The sequence below is a fragment of the Betta splendens genome, chromosome 14 (genome assembly GCF_900634795.4).
Source record: "Betta splendens chromosome 14, fBetSpl5.4, whole genome shotgun sequence".
In the NCBI taxonomy this organism is placed as follows: domain Eukaryota; kingdom Metazoa; phylum Chordata; class Actinopteri; order Anabantiformes; family Osphronemidae; genus Betta; species Betta splendens.
Genome location: NC_040894.2, coordinates 10,025,879 through 10,045,852, shown reverse-complemented (window position 1 = coordinate 10,045,852; position 19,974 = coordinate 10,025,879). Strand labels below are relative to the sequence as shown.

The 19,974-nt window shown below is 47.7% G+C and overlaps 3 protein-coding genes across 7 annotated transcripts in view; all 3 read left to right on the top strand.

Moving 5' to 3' along the window:
- Positions 1-654: 654 nt before the first annotated feature.
- mpzl2b (myelin protein zero-like 2b) lies at positions 655-3,552 on the top strand. The gene is made up of 4 exons (XM_029174498.2): positions 655-859; positions 1,969-2,138; positions 2,435-2,645; positions 2,729-3,552. Exons 1-4 carry the CDS (start codon positions 805-807, stop codon positions 2,890-2,892), a joined length of 600 nt encoding a protein of 199 aa, XP_029030331.1. The 5' UTR covers positions 655-804; the 3' UTR covers positions 2,893-3,552.
- Positions 3,553-5,489: 1,937 nt separating this feature from the next.
- On the top strand, positions 5,490-10,797 carry scn4bb (sodium channel, voltage-gated, type IV, beta b). 2 transcript variants are annotated; one of them, XM_029174375.3, is made up of 6 exons: positions 5,490-5,671; positions 5,844-6,082; positions 7,332-7,495; positions 7,562-7,781; positions 7,871-8,000; positions 8,077-10,797. In XM_029174375.3, the coding sequence occupies exons 2-6, from the start codon at positions 5,998-6,000 to the stop codon at positions 8,171-8,173; spliced, it is 696 nt and encodes a 231-aa protein (XP_029030208.1). In that variant the 5' UTR covers positions 5,490-5,671; positions 5,844-5,997; the 3' UTR covers positions 8,174-10,797. The 2 variants fall into 2 exon arrangements, with proteins under 2 accessions (XP_029030208.1, XP_029030207.1); XM_029174374.3 differs by having other exon boundaries at positions 5,834-6,082.
- Positions 10,798-12,061: 1,264 nt separating this feature from the next.
- LOC114869292 (cell adhesion molecule DSCAML1-like) overlaps positions 12,062-19,974 on the top strand; it is a 37,908-nt gene continuing 29,995 nt past the window's right edge. For 2 of the 4 annotated variants that reach the window (XM_029173400.3, XM_029173399.3), the window contains exons 1-2: positions 12,062-12,435; positions 19,431-19,751. In XM_029173400.3, coding sequence (XP_029029233.1) covers positions 12,213-12,435; positions 19,431-19,751 — 544 coding nt within the window. In that variant the 5' untranslated portion in view covers positions 12,062-12,212. The remainder of the gene's footprint in view (positions 12,436-19,430; positions 19,752-19,974) is intronic. The other 2 variants (XM_029173401.3, XM_029173398.3) reach the window with 2 other exon arrangements.

Below are 19,974 nucleotides of genomic sequence, written 5' to 3'. Positions count from 1 at the left end.
GGCACGTTTTAAGTTTATTGTTCCCCACACCTGCTGTGTGTGCAGCACATCATTATTGACACTTTCTTTTGGAGAATATGGAGACATTTAACTTAATCTCAAGAGAACCTTGATTTATATTTAATTACAGCTTGAATCTGAACTTCAGAACACCTCTCAAGAAAGAAGAAAGCTAGTGACAAGTGTCTTACTTAAGGCCACACCTGGAGCCCTGGTGGGTTTGAAGCTGAGACCTTCTGATCCCATGACAATGCTCTACCCACTGAGCTACCAATTTGTCTTTTTGACTTCTAGTTTATTTTTGATGTATTTTAAAGAAAGACAATTGGGTTATTCAAGCTTCTGATATTTATATCCAGATATTAGCATTTATAATTACAACAAAGCGAACCTTTTAGTGTTTCATTTTATTCATAGCTAATGTTTGGATTTTAAACTAAGTCCACTAGGGGGCGCCAGTAAAGAGAGGACTGACACTGCCCTTACAATATACATGTATAAATATATTTATATACACACTCTTTTATGCGTAATGGTCATTATCTACAACCGTTAGGAGCATGTTTTCACACTTGACAATCATCAAGCCCAAACTGTTCTGTGTTGTGTGACTGGGACATTGCGCAAGTGGGGAGGTGCAGTACATTATGTCACCGCCCTCAGGTGCAGTCAGTTTCGAGATCACTTTTCCCACTGTAGTTTGACTAAATATCACTGGGAGACCTACGTCCATGACAACAGCTTTCAAAGCTGCGTGAAGGGTCTCTAACACCGGAACTAACCGGCCGGAGCTTGTTGGTGGAGATGATTCGCCCCGTTATTCGGACGTGGCTCCTGCTGCTGGCAGGTTTGCTGCCAGGTGAGTTCCAACCACTTCCTGGATCGACTCGCGTGTCTGTCCAAGCGCAGAAACAATGTTATTATTCAGACCTTTAAAAGTCTGGTTTTTAAGAAGTTGTGTACACTTGGTAAAGCGTAGTTATTTCAGCGTAAACGTGGAGCTGAATCAGCTGTTTTCAGGCACAGCGCTTCACTTTGCTGTTTGGTATCACTTGAAAGCCGTCGGGCAACTATATACAAACATTAATAATAATGACAATCCAGTCTGATTTATGTAAGTAGATAAACAAAACAATACAAATGCGTCTTTATTAATCAAAATCTGCATTAAAAACCTGGATACATATAATGTCCCCCAGTTGTTGATCAGCATCTGCCATCATATTCAGTTAAATACGTTTTAAAGCCTTCCTTCCAGTGTGTGGCATGCTATTGTATTTAGTCTCCCCGCCCTATGTTTAAGTTTTGAATTAGTATTTGCCCCCAAACACAGTACAGTACACCTCTAACACTAATACTACTAGTACCACTACAGTAATTTCCGTCCTCTTTGCTCAGGATTAAACTTTCTTGGCTGCTTCTTCCTCTCTGCTTTATCAGAAGGAATGTTATAAGCTGCAGGACGAGGCAGAAAGTGATTAGGATTTAGCTGAAGGTTTAACTTTACCAGGTCCCTTTAGTGAAACATGGCTGTATTCACAGGTAGTACAGGAGGTGTAACTGTGGTTTCTGTGCTTGCACCCGTGTGCAATCATTAACTAACAGCTGTCAGTAACAGCTGTCGTAGCGATTCTTAACATTTTTTGTGTTCCTTCCTAATGTGTTCACAGGAAGTTACTCCGCAGAAAAGTGGAAAATCAGGTCATTCAGTGTCGAGCGTAGTATCAGAGTGAGCTCACGATGTCACCATTTATCGCAATTTACAGTGAAGAGCAGAGGTTTGACAGTCTGATTTCACCATTCAAGGATGTTTGATTAGAGATAACTCTGGTACACTTGGTTCAAACCGCTGTGAAACTCACAGTGACCTGCACAGCTTGGGCCGTGAGAATGAATGAATCAGTCGCTGAAGGGTGTGGACGCCTGTTGACGCGTTGATGACTGTTCTGCTCTACTACTCTACTACAGCGGTGCAGCACGTCATCGGCATAGATATTTTCACTACGGGCGAGCTGGAGGCGGTGAATGGGACGGACGTGAAACTGAAGTGCACCTTCACCTCCACTCATCCGGTGACCCTTCAGTCCGTCATTGCGACCTGGAGCTTCCGAGGCCTTAACTCGAAAATCGACGAGTCGGTGTGTAGTGACGGCCTCCGAAAATGTTTGAACCTTTAATATTTCTGGTTGAATATTAGCAAATGTATGAATGGATGTGAAGAGTTTTATCGGATCCCAGTGTGTTCTTTGTGCTGGTGGCTGGCTTTAACCTTTAAGATAAAAAAATAGACTGATGTATCGCACTGAGCGTGTCATATCTAGAGGAGATAACGTGCTATCGCGGCTCTTGGTGGCCTTTAAACATACTTGACATTTTTTTAAAGCAGGCTATTGTCGTGTTGTGACGCCTCGGCCCTCCGCTGTTTGTGCGTCAGGTGTTTTACTACCAGGAGGAGCCGCTCCCTCCCACCGACGGGCGCTTCAAAGGCCGCGTGCTTTGGTCGGGGAACGTTCTGAAGCGGGACGTGTCCATCACCCTGCAGGACGTCCAGCCCACGTTCAACGGCACCTACATCTGCCAGGTGCGCAACCGCCCCGACGTGCACGGCAGCAGTGGGGAGACCGTGCTGCGGGTCGTCGACAAAGGTGAGGCCGGGGAACGTCCACTCTGGCACATCATCCGTCAGAGGCCTATTCATTGACAATATATGGGCTTCCGCTGCTTCTAGTGACGCTCTCGGAGATCGGCATCCTGGCAGCCGCGGTCGGAGGCGCCTGCGGCGTGGTCCTGATCATTCTCGCTATGGTTGTGGGAGTGCGGTTGTGCAGGAGGAATCGAATGGACCACAACATCGAGATGCACCCGAAGGAGCAGGGCCCCGGTGTGTGGTGAGAGCCTCTGCTCCCCTGGGGTGGAGTCACAGACTGTTGGTGGGAAGTTCACAGCTCTAGGACATGTAGATGCACTACTTCAGTATTAGAGACATAATATACAATCATTCCAATTTCTTTTTAAGTACTAAAACTTCCTTTTATATTTTTATATGTTTTTATTTAAAATGTTATCTGATTAGAAGTTTTAGGCTGACAGATTTTAGATATAGTGTTAATTCAGAGCTGACTGCTTTGTGTTTTCCCCTTGATTTTATTCTTTAACATGCACTCAACACTGTACTTTTAAACACATATATTCTGTATATTGCAGGTTTATAGATGTGGACGATGAATGTTTGCCACTGTAACTTTGCTGCTGTCTAGTATTTTGACTTCGGTACAGCTACTTACTGCCAAGAATCCATTGGCTTAGATCAATGTTTTTAAAATTCATGAATTTTCATGTGATCGTTTTTTTAAAAATCAGAGCTAATTTAGCCTCTCGCACTCTGAGACGCTGATTGGTGAATAAAGCTGCATTTACATTTACTGCATTGGCAACAGTCAACAAGTCATTTTACAGTTTGCTTTTGGTACATAGTGTAAAATAAGAACTTTACAGTTTTTAGTTGTGCCCTAAAACATCAACGCTGAAATAAAGTTTTTTTTTTTTAAATGATTCAGTCTCGTGGAATCTTTCAAATGAGGGCGTGGAACAGATCTGATCTGATCTGATCTGAGTGTCAAACGGTCACAGACAGAGGAGACATCTTAGCTGTGCAACAACAGTGTGTATTTTATACTAGAAGCATTTTTTTTGACCCCGATCATGACAATACTCTTATCATTATAGTGGAATCACTCACTGTGTAGCAACTGGAGCATTAAAAAAAACTAGTGTGACACAAGAGACATTGGACACCTCACCCCACGATGGCATGACGGATGTGGAAAGATTCTGAATAGCAGCATTATTCTGCTGACACTAAAGCCAGTACTCGCTTGTCATCCGAGTACTGAACGGTCGAGAGACACTAACCAGCGACATGTAGCAGCTTGTTGCTCGTGTCCTAACCCACAGTGATAGTTGACCTACACTATAGTCACACTGCAGCCTTTCCTTTTTTTTTTTACTTTTCCAACTTGAAGAACAAGATCAGATTGGAGCAGTTGCATAAAACCTGTTCAGCCTGTAGTTTGTTTTAGAGCTGGGTTCAGTTGAGGCCTGTCTGCTTGGACTGTTTTACACATAACGCGGTTGAAAGGAAAGTGATGAAGGTGATGGATGAACTGAGTGCTCTGCTCCGTCACCGATGACCAGTCGCAGCCATCGTTTTGCTGCAGCAGATGCATCTGGACGCAGTTGAAGCTAAAGAACGTGCCAGTATCCCGTCTCTGCACCCGTCTGCAGCAGCTCCTGTCTTTCTGCAGCAGAATGGGTTTTTTTTATTGTTCTTATTGCAGTTCTGGAATGGTTCCCACTGCTGCTGCATTGAAGCACCCCCCCCTCGCTGCCTGCTGTCACCACACATCACCCTTCACCTGCACGCGCCCGGCCCGGAGCCCGGAACCAGCCCGCTGACGCCTGTGCAATCCTTTACCCTCAGCACAGAATCATTACGAGGACAAAACATCAACTTTGCTCTACTTTGCGTCGCTGGCAGCAGTTTTTTTTAAGCAGATACAGGTATTCGAATTTGCCGGCGGGAGCCTCAGCCGCACAAAGATCTACTGTGCTGTAGCTGTTGTGCAGGCGGAAACAAAGGCACCAGCAGCAGGGTCAGTGTCCCCGTGTCCTCTGCCTGTGTAACTGTAGCTCCACTGCCCTCCATTGCACCCTTGTTTGCACTCACAGTTCCCACAGGTAGCAGTGAGGCAGCATCATCGCGTGGATGCACTGTAATAGATGGGGTTTGACAGACGTGGAGGTTTAAGTGGATGCGATGGCCTTATTAAAGCCGTAAACGCCGAGCTAAGCACTTCTTCTCTCATGCGCTGCAGTGAGCGTTGCGGGGGAAAAGCGCTGGTCAGCCGCTCGACCCATTTGTTTGCACGTTCGTGTGGAACAGAGTGATGGATGTGTGCACACGCTGCCTCACGTCATGACGCGCATGCAGCTGCATCGCACTGATCTCAGAACAGCGTGGCCGGTGAGCGTCTGACCTTTAGTCCCAGCGCTTCGGTGCAGTACGGCGACGCTACCAGTGATTGAATGGGACACGCTGGTACCAGCTTGTGTGTCTGACCCAGTCTGGGAAGCTGCATTACACAAATACCCCCCTCCTCCTCCTACAACCTGCACTGCAGAACTTTTTCTCCTGATCTTCACAAGCGCGCCGACAAAAGTGCCTGAGTCTGCACACCCGCCCCGAGCGAGGAGACGGGGAGGAGAGGTGGCAGAGAACAGGGAGGCGCGGACGGGAGTGATGAGGCAGAGAACGAGAACAAGAGGGGGCGGGCGGGGAGGGGGGGGAGGCGGTGTGAGGGGGGTGGGGGGTGCGTGAAGACAGGAGGGGGGGAAAGTTGTGAAACGGGCAGCGCGGAGGTTCCGGCTTCACCGAGGCTCCGCTGGGGAGGAACGAGACCAGCAGCTCGTCCCCTCACTCACCCCCCCCCCACCCCCCTCCCCTCTCTGATCGTCTCCCCTCCCGGCTGCCGCTGCGATGTGGCCGGCTCTGCAGTGATAGCGCCGGCTCGGCTGCTGGCTTCTCCTCGACTGAGCCGCGACCGCGCTCCACCGGCGTCCCGGCCGCGCTGACTCGGCGGCGGAGGCGTCCCGCCGGCGGGCGAGGGAGCAGGTAGGACGCAGATCTGTGCCGAGCGGCGGCGGATGCAAGCGTAGTTCACATCTGTGCCAGGAGTCTAACTTTTTACTGCAGTCCGTGCTTTTATGTCCGGCTGAATTTAGAATAATGAACTTCTCCTTCTCTTCTCTTCTCTTCTCTTGTCTTCGGCTGGAGCTGATAACAGGGTCTCTGCGTGTGGGACGACTGTAGACTCAACCCTGGGACATTTGAGACACAGGCAGCCTGAACCCAGCACACCGGTGGGGAAACTGTGCTCCCAGTCCAGATCCAGGGCTGGATCCTGCAGCACTGCTTGTTGTGGAGCACACCTGGCTGCCATGGAGGTCCAGTGGGTTGTGGTCCAGCCCCCGAGGCCGGGGCCTCCCCACGCGGCTATGGCCCTGACCCTCTCCATACTGATGGGTAACCTCTTTTGCTTGGCTCAACGTCTTTTATTTTGAAAAAGACTGAGACTCACTCTCGCACGGCTCAGGTCAGACGCAGGCGTTTAGCTGGTAGTTTAAAGTCAAGCTGTGATGGAGGAGCTGCATGCGAGGAACCAGAGGCCCCGACGCCGTCGCCTCTGAGCAGCGTGCAGCAAAACGATGTGCATTGGAGTCGAAAGCATGAGGACTTTGAGAGCGTTCATTGATACTGTAGGTGAGAGAGGCGCTGAGGCCATGCAGCTGCAGATGTACAGGCAGTAATGTAATACACAGCGAGGGATGCTGATGCTGGAGGATGCTAACCTTGGACGACACACATCTCAGAGGAGACATTTCTCTAACCTGTCAAGCAAAATATGTAGAAAAAACAACAACAGCAACTTTGTGGGGGTGCATTAGGCAGGTGTACAGTCAGTAAGTCAGGTGGAGCCGATGCAGTGGAGTCCCAGTATTTTGGTCCAAGGATTGCGCATTTTCAAGGCACTAACCTTCACTTGTGCTTTACTATAGTTGGTGTTTTTTTTTTCTAAAATAAGAACGTTTTAGAAGTAAGTCTTCATTAAAAGTCAAGCTGTTGTTCTAAAGTTTGACGTATGTGGGCTAGAAACTGGAGCACCTACATAAGGAATTCAAAACAGACCGTGATTAAGTGAAGTTTGTCAAGAACAAAACGCAGAGACGGACCACTTTGTGGTTCATTTCTGTTCCTCTGCTCTCGAGAAGCCAGCAGCTCGTGCAGTGCGCGAGGAGAGAGAGAGCCTGGTGGCGTCTCCCTCCTCGCTGCTCGCGCTGCTGCTGCTGCTGCGCGGTTTTTCTGCAAGCTCACTGTGCTGCATTGGACCAGCTGACCAAAAACCTGGAGAGAGTCCGATGAGAACGAATCGATAGCGCGCACGCTCGCTCGTGGACGCGCCTTCCCCCTCCCGCTGGCCGGCGCCGTGCTCCCGTGCGCCGCCGGTCACGTGTCGACCTTGAGCCCACGCGGCGGTGCTGCATGCAGTGCGCACCTCCGCCACTAGATGGAGGCATTGCTCACGAGGTGCTTCGGCTCTTGTTTGCTGTAATTCTATGCTGTGCTACCTATGACCTTGAGTCAGGCCTGGGAGGACGTGCTGATCCGATTTAACAACCGCTGTCTTTTATGTCAGACACCAACAGTTACAAAGATTACTCACACTCATGACGCAGCATGGACCCTGCAGCTGATGCTGGTTTTTTAACCCCAGGTGTGTGGTGCACCCAGGCCCTGGAGATGTCAGTGGGGAAGATTCCCTTCCTGGAGGCCGTGAACGGCAGCACGGTCATTCTCCCGTGCACGTACTCCAGCTGCATCGGCATCAAGAACCTCTACTTCAACTGGCAGTTCAACGACAACGGGACCATGCAGAGGGTAAGGCCCCGCCCCCCCACCCGCGGTGCAGTCGCCCGCGCTTCTAACCCACTCCGCTTCATTCAGGTGTGCGAGTCGGTGATCGCGTCGGAGGGCGTGGTGCCGGACGTCCACATATTCCGAGAGCGGGTGGAGTTCGTGGGGAAGAATCGCGACAACAACATCTCCATCCTGCTGTCGAACATCACCTTCGAGGACGGGGGCCAGTACACTTGTTTCGGGCGCAACCCGAAGGAGAAGGACCGGAACCACAGCGCCGTGTTTAACCTCATCGTGGTGGACGAGCGTGAGTAGCGAAAGCCGATGCTGCTCGGCTCCACAGCCTGCGCTGCTGTGATGGTGCTCACGCCTGTGGTGTTTGGTGAATGTGTGCAGTGAGGGTGGTGGACAACACGCTGACCATCATCATCGCGTCAGCCGTGGGTGGAGCCATTGCGTTTCTAATGGGCTTCATGCTGCTGAAGAACCTCACGCTCTTCGTTCTGGCCAAGATGGAGGAGAAGAAGTGAGTTGCCTGGTGCTTTTCGTGCTGTTTCACATTTGGAGCCGCTTCAACCTTGTCTCCCCTCTTCCCCCTGCAGTAAGGAGTGCCTTGTAACCTCATCAGGGATCGACAACACAGAAAACGGGGTCCCAGGATCCAAAGCTGACTCAAAGCCCACTCCCAAAAAGAAATGAGCAAATGCATGTAGAGGAAAACACAGAAGTACTCATCTAAACGATCCCTCATGAACAAACTGGACATGAAAACTCTCTGGCTGTGGGAACACACAGTTAAACACTGACAACATGACCAAATGCGCAGGTGATACGCAACTAAAGAAGGAGGAAACATATATTCACATCTGAAGCCAAAAATGCTTCAGACTGAGTTATTGAAATGATTGTCCCGTGTACAGTATCAGTCTATCAGTTATTTAACCAAGACTGTAGTTCAGTTAACTCACATTTTGTTGAAATTTGACTTCTCATTTCAAATTAAAGGCTTCCATAGACGTCTAGTATATGGTAAATTTAGAAAGTTAAAGCCTGCGTACATAAAGGGCATCAACGAAATGAGAGCCATTCACAATTACTTTTCTAACTGGTTTCTGTTCATTTGTGTTCTCTGAACATTTGAGTGGCGTGTACAGTGCATGTGTGTTGGCTGCTCATTAAAAGAACTAAACCGTTGTGTGTCGGTGCACTGTTGAAGGCACCGTGTGGCCTTCAGTGAATCAATGTGTGTCACCACAGCCAGAGCACTGTCCATCGAAATCTGAGTATTTGACCATTTTCCATCTGAAGATGCAGCAGACATATTTCCCTGTTTAGGTGCTTGCTGCCCGGAATTTAATGCAATATAGACAAAACTGGGCTGAATCCTTCTTCTGTGATAACAGTGTTTCATCAACATTGTTCAGAGGCAGAGAATATAATTACAAATGTGACAAAATCACAGCTTTAAAAGTTGAAATGTCTTTCCACAGAACAACTGAATCATAGGATCCACTGTACACACTTATACTATGACAGTACACGGGCAGACATCATGGCAGGATTCAGCCCAGTTCTTCATCCTGAAACCTCCCTTTGCTTGATAAGTGCTTCTGTGACAACACGTAACACAGCAAACAGCAGCAATAGACCCAGCTTTTGAATGAAACGATATACAAGCCCCCAAACGACCTCCTATTGAAATAACTGTCCTTTAACGACGCTGCTTTTACTACAATAACCGACGCAGTCTAGGCATGTGCAACATGAGGTAGTGCTTGAAAACAGAACGCGTTCTGCTCCACTAACGTCTCGCCTCCGAATCCCACCTGATGCTGTGCAAACGTCATTGCGCTGAGGCCGTGAGCCTTCGACTAACAGTATGTGCCTCTTCACTGAAATAGCTTTATTCTCCGAAACACTGATAAACATTCATTTGGTCAGTGTGTCAGTCTTTGCAATAGAGTCAGGGGCTGCTGCACCTTGGGAGGGTCTCTGCCCTGCTGGTTGTCCAGCATGGATGCTGGTAATGAGCAGCGGGCAGGGCAGTGACCCTTGAGCACCGGGGGTTGCCACCCTGCGGTGCAAATCCCCAGTTTAAATGGGCTCAGAGCTCAGGCTGTGCAGGAAGGTGTGAGTCGAGCATGCGATGCTGGCGATGCTGATGCTGATGCTGATGCGGCGCCAATCTGTGATTGTGTTTTTACACGGAGCATCGGGGGACGGAGGTGCATCAAACAGAAAAACCTACATCTTTGCACTTTAAAGACGCTGAATGTCGGGCTTTTTAAAAAAATACCTCTGACCTCCAGCCTGACCCGGTCCTCACTCACACCCGTCCCACTCGTCAGTGCACCTCCCAGGTCTCGAGCTCAGTGTGATGAGTGGCGAAAGTCTGTGTCGTGTTCATAACAGGATGACTGTTGAGAAAACGCGATCCCGCTCTGGTTTCTGTCCATCTGATTGAACTACGAGAGGAGATGGACCAGACAAACGAGGGGGGGGGGGGGTCAAAGACAGATCTCTAATGTGATAATTTGTGGATTCATGAGCGCTGTGTGTAATATTATTTCTTGCTTGTGAGCAGTGAACTGAACAGGATCGAATGTGTTGTTAGTCAGAGTTACTGGAGTCGTGTTATCATACAGCACAGTTATTGTCCTTGTCTCCAGCTTCTACTCTTAGACTTAGGGTGATGTTAACGAGATTGGTGAGTTTGGTGATATTATGTGTGTGACTGATGCAGGAAATACTGTGGCGGCTGAATTGTACGCGTGTCAACTGTTTCTCATCTTTGAACCCACTTCCAGCAGGTCTGTAGATTTTACAGTCAGATAATGTGATCTTTATTTTTATGCTGTTTTGAGAATGTAAGAGTTTGACAGAATCACCAACAAGGTTTGATCTGATGGACTGACCACCTCTCTGACTCAGTGAGTAACTAAACAAAGCTTGAGGTTAATGGCGGGACTGTGTCAGAATGGGCCTTATCATGATAAACAACTCTATGCAATTACTAGTAGTTTAACCTTTGACCTGTACTGTAACTGTTGTGTAAGCAATACAATGATGATGATGAGATGCAGAGTGAATGAAGAGTGTCCTGAGAGAAGAGTGGGGGGGTTGTGTGGGGGCTTGGAACCCCTTCATCAGCCCCCATATGGTCTCACCCAGTCGTACGCCACTACTGCACATACTGTACTGCTACATATAAAAGGCCCCTGCTTTCTCTCTAACTCTGTCCTCGGCCTCTCATCAATGCATAACAGCTTTTGATCTATTTATTATAGAAATGTAAAATCTAATAAAGTTTTGAATAAAATCCATCCTATCCAGTGTGTTTACTGTGTATTACAATAGTTGCCAAACCCTCCTCCCATGAAGTACAGTACTGTTATTTTAAGGGAAAAGGACATGATGCATAGAGACTGAAGAAACAATAACATAATATAACAGCACACATGAAACTTGATGAGGTGTAAATGTAGCAGTTTACTGGAAAATAAATAGATTTTACAGATGTTTGTTTGGTTTTAAAATTTGTAATATGTTATTATTACACATAAAACGTACAATCAGCATGCAAGTTTTTTGTATACAATCTACTGACGTTGCTACACATCCTCCACTCAGTCGGTCTGTGCTAGATTCAACCAGCAGATGTCAGCAGTGTCTTGACAAACGCTTGAAGCTCAGCACAGGTGAGATCAGGCACCAGATTAAAAGTAGAGGCGCTCAGGAGCTTTGATGAAGGCGTTTAGTGTCAAACATGGACCTCTGAGGTCAAAGATCATAATACATCATATCATAAGTATAAGATCATAAGTAAATTAGTCAATTAGGCCTCAAAAGGGTCCTTTGGGGGAACTGGTATCAGCTTTACGTACATTTTGACATACATGTATGACGATGCAATTGAATGAAGATTCAACAAACACATTCGGTGAATGGATCAATTAAAGGTTTTTCCAAAAATTCTCCCGGTCAAAAAGAAACCACTTAAACAGTTTGTGCGCGCCGGGCACTTGAATGTGTTGCAGAGGAGGATCGCTTCCCGGATCTGCCATCGGCGTCCGCCGTGACTTTAAATATTCCATGAAGCGGGCGTGCAACGCAACTTCTCGCCCTTCGCTAATTCATGTTCACGCGGCGGAGCTCGTGGCATCGGGCGTAACAGAAAGCACGAATAAATAGAAAGAAACGTGTAAAGTTGTTTAATGTCCCTAATCAACTGGAATTCGGTTATAGCTGCTTTGCCTGACTTGTAATTTGCATGCTGTGTTGAAGAGTCATACCCCACACCCCGCTTTTCTCCCCCTCTCTCTCCCCCTCTCCATCCGCAGAGCATTTCTGTGCGCAAACGTCTACGCACGTTTCACGGCTCCGAAAGACAAAGAACGGACACTGGTGGATCCGAGCCGCACCTTCACGTGCCCACGATCAAACCTCTAAGTGGGAGGAAACGTTGGGGCGCATTTTTGCAGTGTTCGCAAGAGTGTGAGCGGCTGTTGTAGGTCCAAATTGCGCCAAAAAAAAGGCGGCTATCAGGGGCGCACAGGTGGGCGCGCTCTCCAAGGTGCCACGGCGCGGCTCCCAGAACCGGGCAATTTGGGCACGAACGGACCAAAATCCACTTTTGGGCTCAAATCACGCTCGGCTGTCTGGGGCCCGTCGTTCCGCGGCGTTTCATCAGGAGAGATGGATTTGCGTGCGCGGCGGCGTTGAGAGGAGAGGAGGGGACATGGGCGGGGCCGAGGCGCCTCTCATTTCCCCTCCACGCGTAGCGGGGCAGCAGGGCTGGAGAGACCTCCGGGGAGCACAGTCGCCAGTCCAGCACGGAGACCCGCCTGGCCACAAAGCCGCGCCGCGCACTCGCCAGGATTGCCAGATATTCCTGAAAAATACACCTGCTCTTTATGGCATGTGGCTTGTAACTTTACTCCTGCTGTACTCTCTCCAAGAAGGTAGGACAGAAAAAAAAATGCATGGGAATACTCACACTTTTGACGATTGCTGTTTTTAAGTTGACGGAAAAGTGAGAGTTAAAGTCCTAATATGTTGTTTTTTTTTTGAAAGGCGCGCGCGGCTCGGGCTTTGATGTAGTGTCGATTGCCTTGTGGGGAGCAATAGGTTGAAAATTACTCTTCAAATGAAAATATATTATCATGCTGCGGCTGAACAGGTATAAATACAGGAAAGTGAAGGTGTAGAGAGAATATCCGGTGGCCTGTGGGTTTGTTTGACGGCCCTCGGTGCCTCAGACGGCACCGGTGGAGCGGATTGTTTTCGCATTACCAACTCCAGTTATGAATATGTAAAATGGCTGAATAGGGAGAATGAGGTGCAAATACAGAGGGAGGGTGCGAGAGACATGAAGACATCCACCGGCCTCCAATTATACCGACCGTTCATCAATGCTGAAACAAATTTTATTAGAAATGTTTCATTTCGATAAAGTTTTCAGGGAGATGTTTGTGATTTTCCATTTTTCTGGCGCTTTTATTCGGTAGCCTTTGCTAATTGCAGCTGCTTTCGGGGGTTGTATTGGGCGCACGCGCTTCATTCCACAGGGACGGTCTTATTTTGTAAAATGAGATTTTAAGGCTTTTTAATCCTTTTTTCTCAGCGCTGACAAATTGATGCTGTTTTAAATTGGGTAACAAATAAAAGGGCCCTTTCTCCCCCACGACGGCCTTATTAGTTTAATAGGTCTACAGCCACATAAAGGCCATAATTAGTGCATTCAGATTTGCCCTCCTCATTTAATTCACTTGTTCTTTTCCCTGTTTTCTTTGTTTTTTATTTATAAATATAAAAGGCGGTCTATTTGTTTAAATGGATTAAATGTTCCTCCTTGTTCAGTATATGCAGCAAATCTCTGATCCCACTGCAAAGTTGATCTTCCGCTATTACAGTGCATTAGAATAATCCTGAACAAATCTGCGTCGAAAATAACCGAAATTCAACACTATCTGCGCTTGAGAGCGTCTCCGGGCCTTTATGTACAGCGTCCTGTCTGTTCAGGACGCATATGGTTTTGGTCCTATTACCAGCGTAAACGACAATGTGCAAATGTATTTATTAAACAACCCGAATATGGTGAATTGGCTGCAGGGGGGAATGTGGCTGTTTTCAGCGCAAACGAGCTGATCAGAACAGGCCATTAGGTGCGTTTGGCTTTTTATGTCACAACATTGTGTTACGTCGGATCAACCAATTTTTTTTAAACTTTGTGTAAATTAGTTTCTTCTGTTTATTGTTCGCGTTTGGCCTTAAATTCCCTGCGTTCGTCACACGTTTGCCGCTGATTTATTGCCTCTTTATTGCCTCTCTGGGTTTCGGGGGGCGAATCATTTTAATATGCACAAATTTATTTCGCCAAATGAGAAACTCCAGGGGCGTGGGTGCAGATTACAGACTTGCCCGGTCATGTTCCCCACTAATGGCGCACCTGGACCCCGCGGACGTGTACGCGCGTGTGCCAGTGCGTGCGTCACGGCTCCTGCCTCTGTGTGCGCGCGTGCTGGCGGGGGGGGGGGGGGGGACACCCCTCGTGGTTTTTGTTGTTGAAGGCTGGACATGTTCGCGTGTTGTTTCTCCCAGAGCTCAACTTGAAGATGTAGCGGCAGAAAAGTTGTTTAAAAACTCAAATATTCTTAAGTAAGTCATTTACACGACACTTGTGTTGTGTTGACACGACTGTTAATTAAACACTAAAAATAGCGTCTGAAATTTAACAGCAGAACAATTACATCACAAGGCGTTTTTTCAAATATTTAACCGGTTTAATTGATGCTTTGCTGGGATTATTAATTGACGATCTGACCACGGAAGGTGTTTTCTCCTAGCTGCCATTAAAATCAAATTTACAGACAGCCTTTTTTGTAATTGTGGGTTAATTAACACTGAATAATTAAGCTTTAGTAAATACCGGCCTCCTATAGGCCTGTTTAAACTCCAAATGTACAATTTAAATGATTAAAACGGAATTTAAAAAAATGATTTGTGTGACATCTTACAAGTGTGTAAAGCTATAAGGTGAGTCCTGGCACACCTGCTCACTCCAGGGAGACCCCTACAAATAGATATATGCAAAAATCCCCCCTTTCCTCCTCAGTCCAATTCCCAGTGCTGCCGTAAGCTGCAATCTGAGCTAAAGGCACCACTGAATGACAGAGCTGCGTGCTCCACAAAGGTGCCAATCATTACTCAGCCAAGGCACAGGCCTTTTTTTTTACCAGCTGAAACCTGGCATGTTTTAGCCTAAATTTAAATGAGACAATGCAAAAGGGCCAATTATTTGGAGTGTTAAAGCAGAAAAAAAGCTAAGAAGCTCATGCTGCTTTAAACAGCATGTGTAATTTTGGTAGAGGATCAATCATCAACTGATTGTTTTTGGGCGATAAAAAGTCTAAGGTGATGAATTAAACAGATTGGCTTATAGTTTCTATACATTTTAACTAAAACACAGCAGTTAAATCTTTTTTAGCGTGTGTAATGAAAACGTGTATGAATTCAAATTTCCGTTCTTGTTGTTGGTGGGTAAAATGTGCCGTCAGCTCGTTGCACTTCCCAGTTCACCAATAGGATGTCACAGCTCTGCCACTACTGTCGCTGCTCCTCCACTTCATCCCTAAATCTAGTGTAAATCCCAAAGAGATCAGATTATGAATAAGAACTAATCATTAAAAAAACAACAGCGAAAAGGATGCAAATGAACACCATTGACCATAAGAAGTTATTTTTTCCCCCAGCAAGATTCCAGTGTAACATGGCACTGATGCTAAATTGAGCCAGACCTCCTCCAAATTTTATTGGACGCCGGAGCAGCACATTTTCGGAAGGAGGGTGTGTTCGGCAAATGTCAAATCTCTGAAGCAAGTAGTTGTTTTTGTTGGATCTCTCTCTCTCCATCCCCATCTCTCTCCCCAGCGCTCCCTCCCTCCATCGCTTCCTCTCGCAGTAACTCCCCTCCCTCTCTCTCCCTCATCACTAGGCAGAATTAAAGGCTGGGGGAGGGGCACTTTATGCAGACTGTGCTGGGACTTGTGATCCACAGATTTGATATTCACATTAAGAGAGAAACCGGCTGCTTTGATGTGAGGGGGAGCAGGTCCCAGGGGCCTGCTGAAGTAGCACACTTTTTTTTTTTTACTGACACAGCACAGGCTCGGGGGGGGGGCGTTGGTGATGGGGTGAGGAGCAGATTGTTGGGGGACAGGGTGTTCGGAAAGCCAGTGGGTGGGGAGCAGACCCCCCCCCCCCCTTACTTACTATATGCCAGACCCTTCACAATTATCCATAAGCTTACACTCATCTCTGTGTCCACCTGCGTATCACTGATGTCCAATTCACACCACCTCTCGCGCTGCATCTGCCTCCTCTGCTGCTGTATGTTGCCACACATGAAGCACGTCTGTAAGCCCGCGTATCGAAAACACAATTTTGCAAGTTTCGAGGAACACCTGAGCGACGGATGTCAAGGCGGCAGGACTGAATGAGGGCTGCTTCTATAGTGGCACATTTGGGGAAAGAGGGAGGTTTATGTGGACGTCGTGTCTCTGTCAGGTTCAATTCTGCTTTTGACCTTTGCTGCGTTATCTGATTTATTCATCATCAAATCAGATCAGGTTGAAATGTCGTGAAGATGATTGGATTTTTATAAACAAAATTTTAAAAAAATGAGTGAGAGGAGGATGGGGGAAGGATGTGTGCTCATGTCTGGGTGTGAGAAAGTGTGAATGTGAATTTTTGGGTTCTGGGGTTTGTTTACCTCCTTATCACAATTCAGCTTTCAGCATTGAGAGAGAGAGAGAGAGAGAGAGAGAGAGTGTGTGTGTGTGTGTGTGTGTGTGTGTGTGTGTGTGTGTGTGTGTGTGTGTGTGTGTGTGTGTGTGTGTGTGTGTGTGCGTGCGTGCGTGCGTGCGAGTGTGTGTGTGTGTGTGTGTGTGTGTGTGTGTGTGTGTGTGTGTGTGTGTGTGTGTGTGTGCGTGCGTGCGTGCGTGCGTGTGTGTGTGTGTGTGTGTAGGCTCCTGTGCACAGTCACATCCTGGAAAGGCGTAGATCAGCTGCATTATGCATGATGAAACCTTGCATAGGTTATGACTTCTCCCTCGCCGACATACATATTCATGCGCGGCTCTGGCAGGATGTATAAATTTGTGGCTGCAGCGCTGACAGCAGACGCTTTAGGTCCAGCAGCGCCGTCACAGCTCCACTTTCCAGCGAGCGCCCGCTTCCTCGCCGGCGCTGTGCCTGAACGCGGCTGATGGAGTCTCCTGGGTGTGGGTGAGGAACAAGGAGCCCCACAGCTTTGGTCAATACAGCGATCAGAGCACTGATCGCTTATAAGTTGCACATGAATTACCTCTGAGACAGGTGGTGTCAGTGAAATGACAAGAGGCACCCATCGTGTCAGGAAAACAGTCGTGCCGGGTTGTCAAAGCGCTACAGCTGCAGGTTTCATAGACTAAATCACAGACTAATATGGAGCTGAACCGTTCTTAGTTCACAGCTTTTGGAATTGGATGATTGCTGCTTTCCTTCTCATCCCACTTATATAATATAGAGTATAGAAATATTTTTGACAGGGACATAAAAAGTTAAAATCAACTTGATTTTAGTTACAAGTGCTCATTGAGCTGTTTATTCATATTAAATCCATCCACTAATGCATTTGATGCATTGTGATGGAATAAATGTTCATCTGAGCTTAAAGTGGTTATTTTCTCGTTCATTTTTAAAATAATTTTCACATTTGCTAATTTGTACTGCCTCAATTGTAAAACTGTAAGTATTGTTCTCTCAAAGTACACTTTGAGGAAACACTTGACTCCCAGTCAGGACCTCACGCTGAGCTCTGGAAACTAGAGACACCTAATAATATTAATCTATGTATTAATAAGAATATATAAAATATGCAAAATTAGATAGAAATGCAGCCTGGTGACGGAGGATGAACCTTTTTTAGAGTCTGCTTGCGTACTGTGCTGTGTTTGAGCACATTTAAGCACATTATTAATGCTTTAGTTTTCATTGGTGTCGCATTATTGCATCCTGTGGCGTTGCTCCCTCTCTACTGTACCTGAGCTGTCTGTGTAGGCCCCTTCCTTGCTCAGTGTCTGCTTTTATTTTGTCAGCAGCTTTTTTTTTTCACACTTCTAGAATATTTATGTAGTTACTTAAAGTATCTAAATTTAGGCTGTTTAGTGGGTCACAGTTGTTACCTTAAATTGTTGCTTTATTTTTCATTCAGGCACGGCTTCAAGTGCCTCCGCCACCATGGCAACCCACTCTGTCTCCTCCTAGTGTGACTGAGAGCTGCGTGTGTGCGTGTGTGTGTGTGTGCGTGCGTGCGTGCGTGCGTGCGTGCGTGCGTGCGTGCGCGCTCCTCGCCTGGTTTTGACAGGCTCTGAGTGGTGGGAGTTTGCTCTGATCCCCTTTCTATTGCACTTCCCGCTCCATCAGTCCCAGTACTCCCCAGCCCCTGCAGCGTCCAGGCCCTCAGGCCATATAATCTACTGTATGAGAGGGTCTCCTGCCGCCCGGCCCCTCCCCCTAACCTCTCAGGGTGACCCCCTCACTTCTCCACTTTAGTCCTGTCCCCCCATTGGGAGATTAGAGATATTGCAATCTTTAATATGGGCTTTATGCTCAGGGGCCATTATCAGTAATCTGCGGAGGGGAGGGAGTCTGACCTGGTTTTTGCCGCCCACCACTGGACCGCCAGACACTTTTCATATACCATCTGTAACATGCTGCTCAACTTCATCACATTCTAGACTGGAGACCTGATGAACGGAGGTTTCGTTGCCCTCCTTCCATCAGTTTAACCCTGTTGATGGTGATAACTTGACCCGGTGGCGTCTGTTTCAGTGTTTTCACTGTTTTCAGTGTAGACGGCGAGTGAGTCACACGCCGAGCGTTTAGCGTCCAGCTTTCCTGCAGACTCATAACGTGACATAACATATGAACCTGAATGCTATTGATTTTAACTTTGTGGTTTTTAGAGCTGAAACAATTAATCGATCGGTCGATCAATGAAAAAATAGTTTGATAATTGATTTATCTGCTCCTATATTTATTTTTCTGACAAAATAATCATTAACTGAATGAGCTGAATGTATAAAAATGTGTTTGATTTATGTTGGGAATAGAAAACAGAGTTATAATTTCATCCAATTTGCATCAAAGTCTTCGTGCCAACGTCATTTCTTAGTTCGTTTTGGGAAGTTTTGTGGAGACTTTTTGTGCTACATTGAATATTAAGGTGGTGGAATGCGCTCTGGCTTGGTTTGTACAGTATCGAAACAAAAATCATTTCCAATCAATGGAGGCTGACGTCCACATCTGTCCACCAGCAGTGTCCCCCTCACTGATTCCTCCTCTAATCTTTCCTATAATAGCCCAAATTTGAGCCGCCCACTGGTCCTGCCCAGTTCCTCTTCCTGCTCTCCTGTATGTGTTTAATCTGAGCCAAGAACAGTCCTGTGTGTGTGTGTGTGTGTGTGTGTGTGTGTGTGTGTGTGTGTGTGTGTGTGTGTGTGTGTGTGTGTGTGTGTGTGTGTGTGTGTGTGTGTGTGTGTGTGCGTGCATGTGTGTGCATGTGTGTTAAATATGTAAGGAGATTAAATCGACTTAAATCTCTGCGTCTGGCATCGAAATTTCAATCACATAACCTATCAGCGCGGTCCCCACCTCCCGCTCCAGCTTTGTTTGTGCCTGTGTGCACACGCCGTACGCGGCCGCGAGCTCCTCCCCGACGCCCGTCCACCTAAACCACCACAGGCTTTGGCCCACATCCCTGGCTTTCCGTGTCACGTGACTGATGTGTGCAGCTGGACGTCTGACATACATTTGTTATGATGATTTTCGCTGCACTTGAAGGGCGATGCCAGTGATGTGATTGTGTTTGCTGGAGTCCTGGTCCTCACCTCCACCTGTCTGTCTGTCCCTGCAGTACACAGTGAGGATGTGGGCTCCACCAGGCTGTACTTTGTGAATGCCTCCCTGCAGAGGGTCACCTACTCCAGCTCGGTGGGGGTGTCCCTGCCCTGTCCAGCAGGGGGCACCCCCACTGCCATCCTGCGCTGGTACCTGGCCACCGGAGACGACATCTACGACGTGCCCCAGATCCGCCAGGTGCTCCCCAATGGCACGCTGCAACTGCACCCCTTCTCGCCCTCCGCCTACAACAGCTACATCCACGACAACGACTACTTCTGCACCGCCGAAAACCAGGCCGGCAAGATCCGCAGCCCCAACATCCGCATCAAAGCCGGTGAGTGGGCCGAAGGTCCGGAACGCGGGGATCACAACAGTGTTGCGGGTGTGATTGACAGCTGCGCAGAAGCACCCGCCCCAAAGCAGCCCGCGTGGACCCGGACACGGGTCGACCTAGAACACGGGGAACATCTGCAGCACATTTTACACCGGGCCCCGGCCTCCGCTCCCACCTGCTGGACCCGAGCTCGCACTTTACACTAGCCTCCAGTCCTCCCGAC

What these genes read in the sequence shown, in the direction of transcription:
- mpzl2b (XM_029174498.2), top strand. Translation starts at nt 805, where the DNA reads ATGATTCGCCCCGTTATTCGGACGTGGCTCCTGCTGCTGGCAGGTTTG. An exon ending in GCTGGCAGGTTTGCTGCCAG is followed by an intron (nt 860 to 1,968) that starts GTGAGTTCCAAC and finishes ACTCTACTACAG; the next exon opens with CGGTGCAGCACGTCATCGGC. An exon ending in GCTGCGGGTCGTCGACAAAG is followed by an intron (nt 2,646 to 2,728) that starts GTGAGGCCGGGG and finishes CGCTGCTTCTAG; the next exon opens with TGACGCTCTCGGAGATCGGC.
- scn4bb (XM_029174375.3), top strand. Translation starts at nt 5,998, where the DNA reads ATGGAGGTCCAGTGGGTTGTGGTCCAGCCCCCGAGGCCGGGGCCTCCC. An exon ending in CCTCATCGTGGTGGACGAGC is followed by an intron (nt 7,782 to 7,870) that starts GTGAGTAGCGAA and finishes GAATGTGTGCAG; the next exon opens with TGAGGGTGGTGGACAACACG. An exon ending in GCCAAGATGGAGGAGAAGAA is followed by an intron (nt 8,001 to 8,076) that starts GTGAGTTGCCTG and finishes TTCCCCCTGCAG; the next exon opens with TAAGGAGTGCCTTGTAACCT.